The sequence below is a fragment of the Acinonyx jubatus genome, chromosome B3 (assembly GCF_027475565.1).
Source record: "Acinonyx jubatus isolate Ajub_Pintada_27869175 chromosome B3, VMU_Ajub_asm_v1.0, whole genome shotgun sequence".
Classification (NCBI taxonomy): domain Eukaryota; kingdom Metazoa; phylum Chordata; class Mammalia; order Carnivora; family Felidae; genus Acinonyx; species Acinonyx jubatus.
This window is the reverse complement of record NC_069386.1, coordinates 136,300,023-136,316,631: the sequence shown is the minus strand read 5'-3', so window position 1 is coordinate 136,316,631 and position 16,609 is coordinate 136,300,023. Positions and strand designations below refer to the sequence as shown.

General features: G+C 40.1%; 1 protein-coding gene across 6 annotated transcripts in view; it reads left to right on the top strand.

Annotated features, from left to right (window-relative positions):
* The window catches only part of ATG2B (autophagy related 2B), a 79,678-nt gene that overhangs the window by 33,569 nt on the left and 29,500 nt on the right, over window positions 1-16,609 (top strand). For 5 of the 6 annotated variants that reach the window (XM_053224912.1, XM_027066566.2, XM_027066564.2 and 2 more), the window contains exons 17-30: window positions 1,583-1,775; window positions 2,054-2,196; window positions 6,794-6,951; window positions 7,352-7,524; window positions 8,027-8,177; window positions 9,163-9,362; window positions 9,532-9,612; window positions 10,781-10,887; window positions 11,040-11,132; window positions 11,697-11,767; window positions 12,152-12,228; window positions 12,707-12,877; window positions 14,443-14,584; window positions 16,362-16,564. In XM_053224912.1, the coding sequence (XP_053080887.1) occupies window positions 1,583-1,775; window positions 2,054-2,196; window positions 6,794-6,951; window positions 7,352-7,524; window positions 8,027-8,177; window positions 9,163-9,362; window positions 9,532-9,612; window positions 10,781-10,887; window positions 11,040-11,132; window positions 11,697-11,767; window positions 12,152-12,228; window positions 12,707-12,877; window positions 14,443-14,584; window positions 16,362-16,564 (1,963 nt within the window). The remainder of the gene's footprint in view (window positions 1-1,582; window positions 1,776-2,053; window positions 2,197-6,793; window positions 6,952-7,351; window positions 7,525-8,026; window positions 8,178-9,162; window positions 9,363-9,531; window positions 9,613-10,780; window positions 10,888-11,039; window positions 11,133-11,696; window positions 11,768-12,151; window positions 12,229-12,706; window positions 12,878-14,442; window positions 14,585-16,361; window positions 16,565-16,609) is intronic. The other variant, XM_027066565.2, reaches the window with a different exon arrangement.

The following is a 16,609-nucleotide window of genomic DNA, read 5'->3' as shown; positions in this document are numbered from 1 at the left end:
CTGTTTCAGATTCTGTGTCTCCCTCTCTCTCTGCCCCTCCCCTGTTCATGCTCTGTCTCTCTCTGTCTCAAAAGCAAATAAATGTTAAAAAAATAATAAAAAAAAATAAAAATCCATATTGAGTGTATTACTCTATGATGAAAGGTGTCTGTCTTTATTGTGAGAGATGAAGTTTAAAGTGTATTCCCTGGTCTCAAGTTACCTAGTTTAAGTAGAGGGACAGAAGAATCCTTAACTGTTTTAAAAACCGTTCAGGGCTACAGGCGAAGAGTCATGTGGCATCATTTGGTTAGTCGTCAGATGAATCTTCTAGTCCGTGATCTCTTTTTTTCAAAAAAAGTCCGTGACAGTGTTTTACAAATCTGGGGAGGTTTTACAAGATACTGATTCATGGACTCCACCCTGAGATTTTGGGATGGAGTGTGGGCATCAGGATAGTCCAAAATTACATCAGGTGATTCTGGTGTACAGGTGGATGTCAAAAATTACCTCAGGATTTCTTAGAATTAATAAAATAATTATATTTATTATAGGCTACTGATTATTCCTTAACACACTTGTTACTCAGTAGATATTAGAACAAGATTATTATTTAACTTAATGGCCTGATAGTGGGCTTTGATATGTTTGAAAGGATGTCATTTACTTCAAATAATGACTTTTTATTATATTGAAAACTGAATATTTGAAACCTGAGAATTAAAGCGGTCTTTCTTTAGCACCATTTTTACCTGCCCCCAGTATATCAGGCCTTGCAGACTCTTAGGCGTGATCAGTTCGTGCCTGGTAATGAGCAGTTTACTGTATGAGTTTCCAGCATAAGAAATGGATCTACCTCAGTTAATTTGGAAGCACATTTTCTATTAGAATATCAAAATTAGGAAACATTGGTCACTGTTCGTCACTAGAGCCAACGGGGGCACCACCTACTTAGGGGAAAACCCATTATAGATGCACGACAGCTGTTTTGCTTGAGCACATCAGGCCTCCTCACAGCGGTGTTGAAGGGCAGACTGCAGATCCTTTACTAGTGACGAGCAGGGAGGAGGAAAGGAGGGGCTGAGGGCATCAGCTCCTTTATTCCAGGTTTGTAGCTTCCATACAACGGCAACCCTGCAAGCCTTTCATGATTGAAATTCCTGAAGGAAAGAATTACTTCATCGTTGCAGTTCTAGGTTATTCCCTTATCATCTCCTTTTCCATTTGAACAGTTTCTAGAACGTAAGGTCTCTTAGGTAAGCAACTATTCCATGATAGCAGAACCCCAGAAGCATTTGGTTTCGTGATACTAAATAGACTTCTTAGGTAAAATTCGTTGGCTCTTAGTGAAATTTACAGATCACCTTGTGTCCTCAAAAGATCAGATTTTTCTGTTAGCCAAGTATAAAATGGTAATGCCCCTGTTTTATTTACTTCTGTACTTCGAAGTTACAACACACTCCGAAGTGGTTACGTGTCAATAACTAGACTTGGTAGAGAAGCTGAATCCTATTGTCCGTGGTTTTTGTGTCAGTGTGCAGAAAAGTTAAAGCTTTGCCGTTTCCACTGAGACCTTGAGTTTTTAAATTGTCTTTGCTGTCAGAATTGTACTGAAAATAAATCCGCCAGCCATGCATTCCATTTTGGAGAGGATAGCAGCCGAGGAAGAAGAGAGTGATGGCCGCTATCAGGAAGAAGAGGAAGGAGGTGCTCATTCCCTAAAGGATGTTTGTGATCTGCGAAGACCAGCCCCATCTCCCTTTTCTTCTCGCAGAGTCATGTTTGAAAATGAGCAGGTAAAATAAAAGTGAGCAGGCAATGAAGGGATTATCCTCCATCACGTACCAATCATTTTCATTCTTTATTTTTAAAAAGTACTTTGTATACTACGTTTACTAGGTTTTTAACGCCAAGACTGAATAATACCTATTTCTTTCTTGGTTAAAAGTGATTATGTGTTTGTTTACTTGCTCACATACCAAGTCCTATGGATAGGGTGAGAAGATGCTACTCTTAATTCTAAATACGAAATGGTCATTTGATGCTTTTTTTGCACCCAACTATTCTATTTTAGATGGTGATGCCAGGAGACCCTGTGGAAATGACAGAGTTTCAGGATAAAGCAATCAGCAATTCTCACTATGTGCTGGAACTTACATTACCCAGCACTCATATAACACTACCTAATAAAAGTTTTTATGAGAAGCTGTATAATCGGTGAGTTTAAACGCATTCAGTTGAGTCTTTGGGATTGGACGTTTCTGCCTCACTGCCTCCCTGTTTCCCCACTTCCCCCTTTTCTTTCCTTGCTTTAATATTATCTACCGTCTCTGGGTACCTTGTGTGCTGTTGATTATGAAACTTAACGTTACAGTGGGCTGTTGTCATAGCAGAGTTTCCTAACCAGTGTGCCTGGTAACTCGGTTACTTGTGTGTGAGATGTTTATTTCCTCCACTGTCGTTAGCTGGCTGCTCTCTGTCACCTTACCACAGGGTACTGAGAAAATATGTCTTCTGTGTGTGCAGTGACATGAAAAGAGTTGGGAGGTCCTGGATGGAGGGCCAGCAGGTGCTAGGGTGGAGTCAGAATCCTAGAATCTTTGTGTAAGGAGCATCTTTTTTCAGAGTTTAAAAAAGCATCTTGTTAGAATTCTACACTTCAAACTTGTCAGTTTGCATGTAACAATTTAAATTAATTATAAATATCCTTAAATATACATACCAAGCAAATATGTTGAAGTAAATGGGATTCTAGAGTTGAAATATCCTAGCCTCTGAAGACCTTCCTAGCTTACCTGGCCTCCCCAAGCTCAGTTTCCTCATCTATAAAAAAAAAAAAAAAAAAAAAAAAAAAAAAAAAAGTGGGTAATACCTATACCTGTCTCAAAGCGTTGTTTAGAGGATTAGATGATACAGTATTTGGAAAGTTCTGAGAATACTGCCTAGCATATAGTAAGCACTCAGTAGTCCTCTTGTCACTGTCCTCGTTCCTGTACACTGAAGGAATCTCTTCTATAGCATACCTGAAAGATGGTCTAGAAAAAGATGTTCTTAGTGTCTGTCATCACTAGCTTCCCATATGTAAACATGCTATTCTCATTTTTACTATTTTATTTTATTATTTTATTTTCAGAAGCGCCACCTTTGTTTCTGCTGTACATTTACTTGCTATCAGATATCCCTGGCCCTTTATTCCTTAACTGTTACTAATAATATGCTCTGGATCTCCTTATTGCCTACCCGTGACCAAGACTGTTGATCTTAGAAAATTTAAGTTCAAGAAAGATCCACCAAGTTCAGTTGTCTTGATGATGAGATAGATTCACAGGACAGTCCATTGAGATGCAGGAAGAGAATGTTCTTCTGTTTAACTTTTTAAAAAGTCTTATAAAATTTATATATTTGCTTTATAATATTCATAATGTATAAATTGAAGCATATAATTTATAGACACATCAGAAGGCTTTTACAGGTTTTTCTTTTAGCTGTTAGGGGTTTACACATGATCTAAGGTTTAGAAACCAGTGATCTCTCAACCATTCTTTTATAGTTGCGAAATAACTAAGAGCTCACGGATGTGTAAGGCTGAGACAGAAAAATGAAAGATTAGTTCAAAGTCCAGCCCAGAGGTCAGAGGGCTTAGTCCATTTCTTACACTTTCTGCATTTGCTCAAGCAGGTGGCTGTTGGTTAAATTGGGAGATCAGAACAGAAATATGCATCTTAAACAAATTCAATTTATAAATCTGTTCATTTACCACATTTTAAATACAAGACCAGGTTTTTTGTTGTTTTTTTTTTAACATGAGTCCTTGGTTGGAGGATTTACATAAGTATAACCCAAAAGGTTTTGTCTGCAGTTTTTAATTTCTGAACAGTTTCCAAGTAATCTGAGTGCAAAATCCTTCTTGGATTTTAAGATTTTTTCAGTCTATATACTTAAAAGTCATCTGCTAGCACAATATTTTATTAAAATCTACTTACAGCAATAAATACAGCTGGGATGAGCACTTTTGAGGCCAGACACAGTGACACTTGGTGAATACACAGAACGTCGAGCTCGCCTGGTGGGAGCAGCATTCTCCGGTGTGCTGGAGAGCAGTCCCAAGGAGCCAGCAGTCAGCATATGGGGGACATCAGTCAGCATGGCACGTGGGGCAGGTGACTGCTCCCATCGGGGTGCTAGAGAGTATCTGTTCTTCTGAGGATGGGTTACATGGGGGGGGTTGCCAAAGAGCATTTCTGTCGTGCCTCACTCTGCCCACTTCTGCTGTCAGATGCCTACAGTTATGTAAATACTGAAGTGTACCCTTACCTTGTGGATCTTATAAGTCACATATCGAAGCTCTCCAGGCTGTGAATTCTTTGCTCCTTATTTGGCTGTGAATATGTATATTTTTATTTTGAAGTTAATATCAAGGTTTTCAAATATTCTCCAGCTTAACAGAAAATGGCACAAAGAGCTTTTTTTTTTCTCCTGAATCCTTTGAGACTGAGCTGCTGGCCTGAGGCTCTCTGAGCACTTGGGTGTGTACTGCCCACAAACAAGGACATTCTTCTACGTAATTGTAACTCAGCCATCAAAGTGAGAAAATTGATACTTGGTGCTACCTAGTCCTCAGACCCCATTTGAGTTTTGCTAAATGTTTCAATATTGCCCTTTTAATTATATAATTATATGTTCTGTATTATAGTGTTATGTATTCTATAATATATAACATAAAATACATATATATTATATAATATAATGTATTATATAATGTGTATTATTATATATTATATAGTATAACTTTTATTCTTATTTTTAATTTTTGTACATCTAAAAACATAACTCTGACCAGGAGTTATAACCAACTTTGCCTTAACTTCACACATTTAAGATCTTGGTTTATTCCCTCAGTGCCTGGGTCATCTGGCCCTGTTTAGACACACAGTCTCAGGTACAGGACTGTTTTTTCTGTTTCAAAAGTCCTGTAGAATAGAATGTAAAAAAAAGAATTTTCACTAGCTTTATTGAGCATCTTATGTTTTAAGCTCACAGCCACAGGACCATGGTGATATGTCCTTAAATATCTTAGGCGTCTTCTTTCTTGGTATTAGAAACATCACCCGTGTTTTGCAGTATTAATGGTACCAAGACTGTGTTTAGACCAACGTGTAAATTAAGGAAAATGTAAAGTCATATGAAACTTATCTTTACAGGTCACCTCCCAGGAACTCCAGGTTTTAGATAAAGTGATGGATTCTCTTTAACCTATGAAGATGAGAGAATAGTTGTGGGGAATAAGTAAGAGAAGAGTTATTTCCCGAGAAGATTCTTCATTTTGTTTTTTTTTTTTCCCTTTTATGTCTTTGTTATTTATTTACATAGGAGTTCAAAGTAAGGTCAGGGTTTAGACTCTTTCATTTCTTTGTCCTATAAGTAATATACCCAAGAGAAGCCAGCAAGCCAGTGAGTACCACACAGTTTTGGGGCACAGCTGTCATTGTGTCTGGGATGAGACCTATTTCTGGCCTGTGTCACTGGTGTTCTTCACCTATGACGCTTCCCAGATGGAGAGCTTTCAGGGTGGGGATTTCAGTCTACTGAGGGCCACAGCACTCCATCCTGGTGTATACTTGCTAGGGCTGCAGAAGCTCAGGAATTGGCCCAGAACATTCCTAGACCAGTGGTTTCCCGCAGGAAGGGCCAGGGCTCCATCATGGCTTGGCACCTTAGCTGGCATTCACACTGGGCTTTATGATCAGTCTGTGTTTTGGCATTCCTTCCATGTGAGTCCTCAAACCCTTGGTGCCTGTTACGTGACAGTCACTGTGCGAGGCACATAGAAGGGTGCCCAAGACCTACGTCCCTCTCTCCGAGAGGCTGCAGTCTAGGAAGGGGAAGCAAGAGAATAGAGCGTTGTAGGCACCATGATTGAGTTACATCTGTGAAGGATTTGCTGGGGGTCCAAATCGATCAGAAGGCTTCAGAGAGGATGTTGTAAAGTCTGAGTTTTCGTGGAAATGTAGAGCGTGGGTGATGAGGGTGGGGGGGAGGAACGGAAGGGCATCAGAGTAGGGACAGAGATTTCTTTGAAAAAGGAGGATGTGTTGGTCGCCTGGCTTGACACGTATCAACCCGTTAGTCGCCGGTCTTGACTTGGCTGCGCAGCTCGTGAGAGGGTCTCCTGTTTCGCTTGCACTCTTGGTCTCCTGCGCACTCCCCAATGAAGCTGCTCTTTCTGTGGGAGGGAACGCACTTATCTAGGGACGGTGAGCGATGGAGGAGAGAGCCGGACGAGATGTGGGCTGTGGCCCCAGTTCCCCCGCAGATCAGCTGTGTGGCCTGTGGGAGGCAGCGTCTCCGAGCGTGAAGTGAGGGTGATGGTTCTTCCTTGGCTGCCCCGTGGGATTGGGGGGCATCACACGAGACAGAGCGTGCTGTGTTGCAGCTTGCAGAGTGCTCTCCTGTGGGAGCAGTTTTCCCTTGCTCCTCATGGGTTTTTTAATTAACTGCCTCCTTTAAAGTGCATTTAGATGTATGCACACCACACAGGCAAAACTAGGCAGATAGCTGATGAGGTTATCTCATCGTACGGATTCCTTTCTCACGGCCCCCCACTAGCGCCATACCAGTGCTTTTTCCTTTGAAAGAACGTAATGGATGTTTAAAAAAAACAAAACACAAAACTTTTTTTTTTTGTAGGGTCTAATTTCTGTGTCACCATTTAGAAAAATTATTCTTCACGTGACTTCTTAAAGGCATGTTCTGTCGTGTACCTTCAGTGGAACTACGAGTGATGTCCTTATTTTTCAACTTCTGTCTATAATAGGATCTTTAACGACTTGCTGCTCTGGGAACCAACTGCCCCTTCGCCAGTGGAGACATTTGAGAATATTTCATATGGTATTGGTCTTTCCGTAGCCAGTCAACTGATTAATACCTTCAACAAAGATAGTTGTAGTCAATTTAAATCTACAGTTCACTATGGTAATGTATTTTAAATTTGTTTGGAATTAACATGCCTGGTTTATCAGTAAATTAGCAACCCTTTCTCAATTGGCATTAAAATATTTCTTGGCTGTTTTCTACTCGTAATGTATTTTATAATATCTTTTAGTAACTTACAGTATTTCCCCACTTTCATCTATATATTGAGAGTATTATCAGTGAAACGTGTTGCCTTTATAGTGACACCATACACGTTGTCCTAAGTTCATTGGGAAAGAGAGCAATATAGTAAGTACGTTCTTATTGTGAGGCCAGATTCTTGGTAAAAAAAACAAAAGAACAAAACAGGTTGTAAGATAAGAATTGTGATAATGTTCCAGTTACTGTTTTATTTTAATAACTGTCAGAACTGTAGAATTATGACATTTGTTTCTCGCAGATGAGGAAAGTGGATCCGAGGAGGAGACGTTGCAGTATTTCTCTACCCTTGATCCCAACTATCGTTCCCGTAGGAAAAAAAAACTAGACTCTCAGAACAAGAACTCACAAAGTTTTCTCTCAGTTCTTCTGAGTGTTAATCATGGATTAATGGCAGTGTTCACAGAAGTAAAGGTGAGGATTTGCAAATGCAAAGTGTTTCAAGTGTATCTTATTTCAAATCCCCCCTGATCCATACATGCAGTCATCGAGGGAGTGGGAGGTTGTCTTGGGCCTGGGGAAGATCAGTGTTGTGAGGCACTCACTCCGCGGTGACCTGGTGACCGCAGCTTTGGGGAACGAGCTGTCACTGCAGATCAGAAGACAAGTGTTACATGGTCCTTTTGGCAAAAATGCTGGTTCTGCTCCTGCAGTGATCGCTAGAAATTTTATCTGTTACAAAGGCGGATGAAGGACAGGGATTCATTTGGCAGAAGAGGCCCCACCAGCATTTAATTATTCAGTTTTTAATACCACTGTGGTGGGTGGTTCCAGAATCAGACCAATTTGCCACCACATGGGAGGAACTTCGAAGCTGAATCAGGAAGGAGCAACCCAAGGGTCATTCTTCCTTTTCTGCATGTAAATAATGACTTCTGTGTTTTTCTGATCTTTTTTTTTTTTTTTTTTTTTTTAGCAAGATAATGGAGATCTGTTGGAGAACAAGCATGGTGAATTCTGGTTAGAGTTCAATAGTGGTTCCTTGTTTTGTGTGACAAAATACGAAGGTTTTGATGACAAGCACTACATCTGCCTTCATTCTAGCAGTTTCAGTCTTTACCACAAAGGTAGGACACGTTTCATGTGTGTGTTGTTCGCTTCTGTTTAGACCGGTTTAAATTTTATTTCACAAAATCTATTGAGAACAGAACTCTGATAATAGAAATTATTTTCTGTGGGGTGTTCTGATTCCATTGGCAAAGTGATGCTTATTGTACATTAGGAGTTGACTTCATGTTTTTTGGGGCAACAACTTTATTGAGATACAATTCATGTACTATACACTTCACCCATTTAAACTCTACATTTCATTGGCTTTTACTATTTCACAGAATTGTTGCCACCATCATCACAGTCAACTTTAGAATGTTTTCATCACCCCTAAAAGAAACTGGGTACCCCTTAGCTGTACCCCTCCCATAGCCTTCACCCTGCCCAGCACTAAATAACCTCTGATCTACTTTGTGGATTTATGTATTCTGTATGTTTATGGAATCATTCAGTATGCGGTCTTTTGTGACTGGCTTCTTTCATTTGTCGTGATGGTTCCAGGCCTCATCCAGGTGTGACGGTGTTTTATCCTTTTTCATTGCTGAATAACACTCCATTTTATGGATATACTGTATCTTATTATCCACCGATGAGTTGATAAGACTTTATGGTCGTTACTCTCTTAAACAGTATCTCCTTGTGGTAACAAATATAGAATTTACCATCCTGTGAGCACATTCCCTGTTACCTTGTGAATAGAAGATATTTGCAACATTCTTTTTTTTTTTTTCTTCTAAGTGTAGAAAACAGTACTTGGACAGTCTTAATGTTTATCAGATTTTTCTGTTTAAATTTAATTTTCCTAGCATTTCCTATCTTAATTTTTTTCTTGAGTACCGTCATTCATACCAACATTAGCAGAGACATACAGATTATTAATGTCAAGCTGGTTCTTGGTCATTATAGTCAATGGAAGTATATAGAGTTTTGTTTTGAGTTGTGAAGGTCTGAACTAATTTCAGATGATCATTTCGTTATGTCGTCATCTCGTTGTGGATGTAGGCATAGTGGATGGAGTGAGTCTTCCCACAGAAACACGACTGCCCAGTTCAACCCGCCCACATTGGTTGGAACCAACTATTTATTCCTCTGAAGAAGATGGCCTCAGTAGAGCTGCTTCAGATGGTGTCGGAGGTGACACTTCGAATATGCTCTCTGTCGCAGTTAAAATACTGTCTGATAAATCGGAGTCCAATACAAAGGTTTGTCTTTTGTATTTTTGTACCATTATGTACTTGCCATTTCTTTGATTCCTAGCTCCAAGTGATTGCATAAAAGGCAACACATTTTTTCCCTTAGAAAAACTTCTCAAGTTTTGATTTAGAGGATTACATAGGTGGTAAATGGAATTCTTCGTGTTGTTGTGTGTAGGAATTTCTCATTGCTGCAGGATTGAAAGGAGCCACACTCCAGCACAGGATGCTTCCTTCTGGGCTTAGCTGGCACGAACAGGTAAGAGAGTTGTTACGTGCGTATTGGTTTCCTTCTGACTTCATACTGACATGTAGTACACACACTGTGAAGTCACAGATCATAAAGGAGCAGTGCTCACTGAGTTTTCCCTGGAGTAAACACTCCCAAATGACCACCTCTCAGGTCAGGAAGTGGAATATTATCACCACTCCAGAACGAAATTGATTTTTTTACCTTAAAGTTTGGACCCTAAATCTCCCACAGACAGAGTTATCGTGTATGTCACTTAAGGGAAGGGATTCTGTGACCCAGAATCTTAGAGCACCTAAGATGAATGGTGTATTGACTTGCACTTCTAACCCTGTATTCCTTAAGGTATATTTCAGAGTGATTTCAGAGCGATCCCCTAGGCCAGTAACATGCTTTGAGAATGTTCTAACATTCATTTAGAATGATTTTTGTAATTAATTTCCAGTACAACAACTGTTTGATTAATGAAATACAGTTGGTTAATTTCTTTTCTATGTGAGAATTGTACAATGATTCTTGTTCATTTTCCTTAGAAAGGGGAACTTTTTCCTTTCCTCTGAAAATAATAAATTAGTTCATACTCGAAAGTTTTCTGAGAGCTTTCATAAAAGCATTTAGGGAACACAAGGAGGCTTAGAACAGTGTGGTGAGGGGAAAGAGTTGGGGTGAACGCTGAACTCGGTTGTAAGGGAGAGGTTAGTCTAACCCTATTTAGATAGAAATATGGGAGAATGGATGTCAGTAAGAGAGACTGAGACTGAGTGAGGTATAATGTAGGGAAAAATAACTTCTCCCAAAAATGGATTATGTAGAAAACCAGGTGGAGCGTAAGCAATCTTTTAGCAAAATTTATTTTTTTCGAGAATTGTCCCTGGCAAAATAATGTAAAAGTATATCATACGTACTTCAGTTTCATAAGATAGGATTTTCCCAAGACTTCTGCAGCATTGCAGTTGTCAGATGGGCTTCTCTCATCATTTCAGACCCTAGTTTTGCAAATACTTTTTTGAAATGAATTCCTTCAAAATGATGATTTTCTACTTTTAGCTTTGATTTTTCCAATAAACGGTTGCTTTTTCTGTGAGATATTTTATTTTACATTGGTATTAAGGATATTCTATCAAAACTTTTTTTTTTTTCCTCTAAAGCAGGGCATTTAATATTTTTGTGATTATAGATTTTATACTTCTTGAATATTGCTGATGAACCTGTCCTGGGATATAATCCTCCAACTTCATTTACAACTTTTCACGTTCATCTCTGGAGCTGTGCACTTGATTATAGGTTAGTTCACAGATGGACTAAATAAAATTCTATTCAAAGTAGGTACTGAGTTTTGAAAAAATACGTAATTCAAATTAAGGTTCACGCTGCTCTTTTAAGGGAGTTTCTGTTGTTGTAGCCAACTGATGTTTTTTGTTTCTTTTCGGTATTAGGCCTCTTTATTTGCCGATCCGATCTCTTCTCACTGTGGAAACATTCAGTGTATCGAGTAGTGTGGCCTTGGATAAATCATCATCTACACTCAGGTGTCTATGTGAACTTTGCTGACTACTAAATTCAGCTGGTCCAAACATGCTGACTGATACTTAGCTAAACTCGATTCAAGTCCCAATCTTTTGTTAAAACCAGCATTCTTTTACTCATAGTCCTGTCTCTCTGTCCAGGTTTTCAACTTTGAGATTTCAGATGATTCGTCCCATCTCTTCTATTTATCACTGTTTTTTATTTTTAGGGAGGAAATGAATTCTTGAGATTGGTAGTTTACTTCTTAAAGCAGAATATAAACTTCCCATATGACCTAATACGCTTTATTTTCATAATTTAGGTCTTGTGAATTTGGGCATCTATTAAAACATGCTGAAAATTTACAATTTGAGCAGATGATTCAGTCTTACTCTTTACACAAATTAAGTATTTCTAGCACTCAGAAGCAGTGAGTTTTAAAGAAATGTCAGATGGCACTTGTAAGAAACTGTAGATGACTTTGATGACTTGTGTATCAGAAGAACGATACACCTAAGTGTGCCGTGATCACGTGTTAGGTATTCCAAGTTAAGTGCTTAGAGGTTGATTTTATCTTTTTTCCTCAGAATAATCTTGGATGAAGCTGCTTTGCATCTGTCTGACAAGTGTAATACTGTTACTATAAATCTGAACAGAGGTAAGAGTTGAAAAACAAAATCTGGGGTTAGATGAATGCTCTTTATTTTTTGTACATGAATATTTTAAAGCATTTGAACTCTGAAATGATGCCATTGAACTAAGGATCTTGTTAAATACCAGTTTGAAGTTGTAATGTCCTTAGAATGTCAGTTAAGTGCATCAAGTTATATATACTCTTTACTTAGTAAAAGATTAATTTTGTTTCTAAATAAAGGGAATTGTAGGACTTTTAAAGGATGAAACTATATTTCCATTGCATTTTAAATATTTTTAGCACCAACTGCCATGAATTTTAAAGAGATGCTAGTTTTAATACATGTTGGTTGGATCAGCATTTTTTGAAAGCTTTGCTCAGATATTTTGTTAATTTAAAAAATTTTAGATTATGTTCGTGTGATGGATATGGGGCTTTTGGAATTAACCATAACTGCAGTGAAATCTGATTCTGATGGAGAGCAAGTAAGTTATTAAAATAAATGGAAATTTTTATCTAAGTCCTTTTTATAGGAGAGACTAAAAAGAAGTATTGAATTTACTGTAAAAATTGTTTTGGTTGGAAGTAGATAAAATGTTTTAAAATTGGGATTTAGTCATTATAAATACACATTTCCTGTGGCAAGAATAATTATATTCTACTTTATTTGATGTAAACCTATGCAACAAAAGAAATTCTTATCTCGTTTGGAAAACGTTTTCTTAAATTTTTTTTTTTTTAAGTTTATTTATTTTTGAGAAAGAGCATAAGCTCGAGCAGGGATGGGGCAGAGAGAGAGGGAGAGAGAGAATCCCAAGCAGGCTCTGTGCTATGCGGGACTCGAACTCACAAACCGTCAGCTCATGACCTGAACTGAAACCCAAGAGTTGGACGCTCAACTGATTGAGCCACCCAGGCGCCCCTGGAAAATGTTTTCATCCATTTTCCCTTGTGTGCGCCCAGACTGAGCCGCGCTTTGAGCTACACTGTTCGAGTGACATTGTCCATATCAGAACATGCTCGGACTCTTGTGCTGCGTTAATGAATCTCATTCAGTACATCGCAAGCTATGGGGACTTACATGCGGCTAACAAGGCGGAGACGGAGCCTGGAGCCCCTGAAAGAAAGACAAAGGTACAGCCAGCGGTATCGTGCATTACAACTAACTCACCCTGACCCGTTGCAGCCACACGAGTGACAGGTGTAGTCAGTGAGGTCTTCGTGACCGTCACGAGGTAGAAAAGAAACTTTGAAAAATCCTCTATTATTTACTGTCAGAGTGATGAGGTCTGGAAAGGTGGTTCCAGGGGCCTTTTTGGAAAACCGTTCTGCTGTCTGATATTCTTTGTTTCAAAACCTTAATCTTCTCGGCCAACATAATACTTTTTTCCAGACTTGAGTTATTTTCATCTCACCTCCAGGAAGAAAGAAAACATTTAGCATGTAAGAGCTTGCGATGTGCAAGTCGTGTGTAAAACTGCTTCTGAGAGGGGGAGATGCAGGTGTTCATATTGTTTCCAGAGGCCTCTGTTCTCCTTCATGTTTGTTACGTGGGATTCTGTTCAGTTTTCAGTCTATGTTCTCCTGTGTGATTTCCCTTAACCCAGTGTGACAGGGTAAAGATTATCACCTCTGTTTCATAGGTGAATAAATTAAAACCCAGAGAATTAGGTGATTCGCCCAAACTAGCAACCAAAATGGCAACAAGATTCAGGTATTTGGATTTCCGGTTCAGTGCTTTCTTATGCCCCCGTACATTACCTCTCTGTCCTCGCTCATGTCTAGAGTGAACAGTGTCGAGTGTGTTTAGCCTTTTTAAGTGTTCAGTGTTTTCTCATTCTTTTTCATGGTCTGGTCTGTGAACAGAATTCGGTCTCTTTGGTGATGGAGCCTCTAGTAAGAGCCTGATGGACCTTGCATTCTTTTGTTCAGGGGATGCTTCTACCCTTCATTTGTGTTACACTTCTGTTTTTGACTCCTTGCTCCTGCTATATTCCCACCGATAAGAAGGTGATTCGTGACACTCCCTCTCTACTGTTTATTCTCTTTTTAAAAACATTCTCCGGTTTACTAAAAGTTACTTTAAATTATCCCTTTCAAATGAGATCTTTCCAGTTCAGAGTCCTGCTCCCATTTGAAAAGCGTGATCTGGATGTAATGAATGCACAGTTCACTGACCAAAATGGTTAAGCTCCCTGCTGGAGATGAGCCCCCAGAATCCCCATTCAGTAGGTTTGTGTGCCCCCTGTGTGCCCCCTGCGGTCCTTGGACAGATGTCCATTCATCCCAAGACCTGAGGCTCTGATCTGCAGCGGCTTTTGGTGTCAAAGGGGTGAGCCTTGTTGTAGCTGCCAGATCTGAGCAGATCTAACTCTGCAGAGAGACTCCCTCTCCCCCAGCCTCACTGCAGTATTTTTATCCTGTCTCTTCTAATGTGCTGTCTCTTCACGACCCCAGTTCACTGTGCTGGCTGGGACGTGATGGCGTATTTATTTCTGTTTGCCAGTAGTTGTCAGGGTGATGGTGATGATGCTAAAAACGTAAGACGTAAGCGCTGCCGAGCAGAATGTGGAACACTGCCTGCGTTCCTGCTTCCGGTGTGTTTGTAAAATGTAGTGTATTTCCGGGACAAAATCATGCTAAGTCATTTGCTTCTTAGAGCATTTTCGGTTATTTTTAATTAGGCTTTTTGGCTGTAGGTAGATTCCGGTGGCCGCTCATCCTCACGAGGCCCAGTACTTCCAGAAGCAGATCAACAGATGCTACGGGATTTGATGAGTGATGCTATGGAGGAGCTTGACCTGCAGCAGGCCACTGCGTCTGCACAAGGCCAGTCTAACGGTAGGATGGGCCCGGCCTTCTTCCCCCGGGAGCTTCGGGGCCGTAGTTGAGCCTTACGTTATTTGTACGCATATACATTCTTCAGCAAGTAACTTAGTAACGAAAAGACAAGTCTGAGTTCGGGTGGATATTTATTAGTCAATCAGCTTGTGTTTATCGAGTGTCTAGTAGATAAACGACACTGGCCGGGGTGTTGTGGGGGACACAGATTAAACGGAAAACGGAGCTTATCTTTTCTGTTGGCATAGAGTTTCGTAAAACAGATCGGCACTAAATCAAACTGATGCTCTTACTTAGAACGATTGAGAAACGACATGAGAAAGAGCTTCAGAAAGTGTCACCATCCCCCAACTGCTGTTCAGGAGGGATGGGAACCATCTCATTAGACTTCAATGCAAGTGACATGAATTGGCTTTTCAAGAGTGGATAGGGTTTAGGTATGTGGAAGGGAGAGGAGGTAATCTTGGCAGGATCATGAACATTGACAGAGGCACGGAAGCATGCACAAGCCTTAATTATCTCACAGCCCAGGCGGTTACGGGAGCGCAAGCTCCCTTCTCATTGAAAAGAATTGGCCAGTAAAGGTGGAGAGACGGGGAGGAACCAGCCGGTGAGAGAGCCTCGATAGCCAGACTGAAGCATCTAAATACTTTGAAGCATCCATCTAAAAAGTGTTTGTTTTCTAATTGGATGAACGTAGTCATTTCTACATATTCTAAAATCTTAATTTGAAAAGATTATCTCCTGGTGTTAGAAAAGTTTAGCGTTAAATGTTGCTTTCGTTCTAATTTAGAATAAATTAGAACTCAGGAAACAAACAGGAACTTTTAGCTTCCTGTGTGTGCTACATTATCTGTAATAAACATTAGCAGCTAACCTCCTTATGTGGGAAAGAATATTTCACGAATATTTACTGGACAGCTTCAGTATTCTGGTGCACCAGGCACTTACAAGGGATGAGTAACTTAGAAGAATTTAAAATCTGGTCTGGGAGCCTCTTGAGGCTAAAATGGCACTTTCTCCATCTTCGCGTTCTCCATCCATCCAGTGGTTGGAATGACTGAATGGAGAAAGATACGTGGGAGAAATGCATAAAAACGTACGTTCACATTCAGGTTTGGCACACGTGCGGTCTTTTGTGAACTTCACGTTGACAGGGCTACCTGAGAACAGGTGTCCCGTTGGGCTATCCAGCACCGGATGAAGTAGCCCGTCCTTCACACGGCACCACTCCCTGGCCGAAAACCGAGTGGCCGCTGTTTCCAACCCATCCCCCTCCAGAAGCAGAGATTTCCTGTAGTCTTTAGGGGAGGGACGGCCATACGTAACCACTTTCCCTCCCCTTGCGTTATTGTCCCAGAAGCTTCTTCCAGAGCTCCACCCACAGGACAGAGCTGTTCATATGAAAATCTGGCTTTAACGAACCTCCAGTCAACACTAACCAGCTGCTGCCGAATTTCTGAGCTTCACTGATGCCAAATAACTGAGAGGAGAGTCTCTATGACTTTATGAGACCGTCGTTCACTGTTTGCTTGGAGAACATCAAACTTATTGTCAGTTTCCTTAGTAGTGGCCAGAGGGTTATTGTCAGACAGAAATGAGATATGGCCGGTGAAAACATTCAACACAGTGTGCAGCTGACATGTGGTTAAAATGGTTACCGAGCATTATTGTCGATGTTTCAAAATGTGCCAAAATTGAGTGGTTTTTTTTTGTTGTTTTTTTTTTTGTTTGTTTGTTTTTTTGGTTTTTTTTGGTTTTTGTTTGTTTTACCTAGGTGTTTTGAGTGAAAAATCTCAGGTTCAGGAGCCATGTTGTTCAGACCTCTTCCTGTTTCCAGATGAGAGTGGGAACATGTCTCAGGAGCCCGGCCCTGCTTACACCTCATTCACACACCACCTGATCAGTGATGCAATGACAGGTGCTCCCACTGAGAATGACGACTTTTGCATTCTTTTTGCACCAAGAGCAACTATTCAGGTAATAAATGGATCATGTAACTGAGGCCTTAAGGTAGTGTTACAA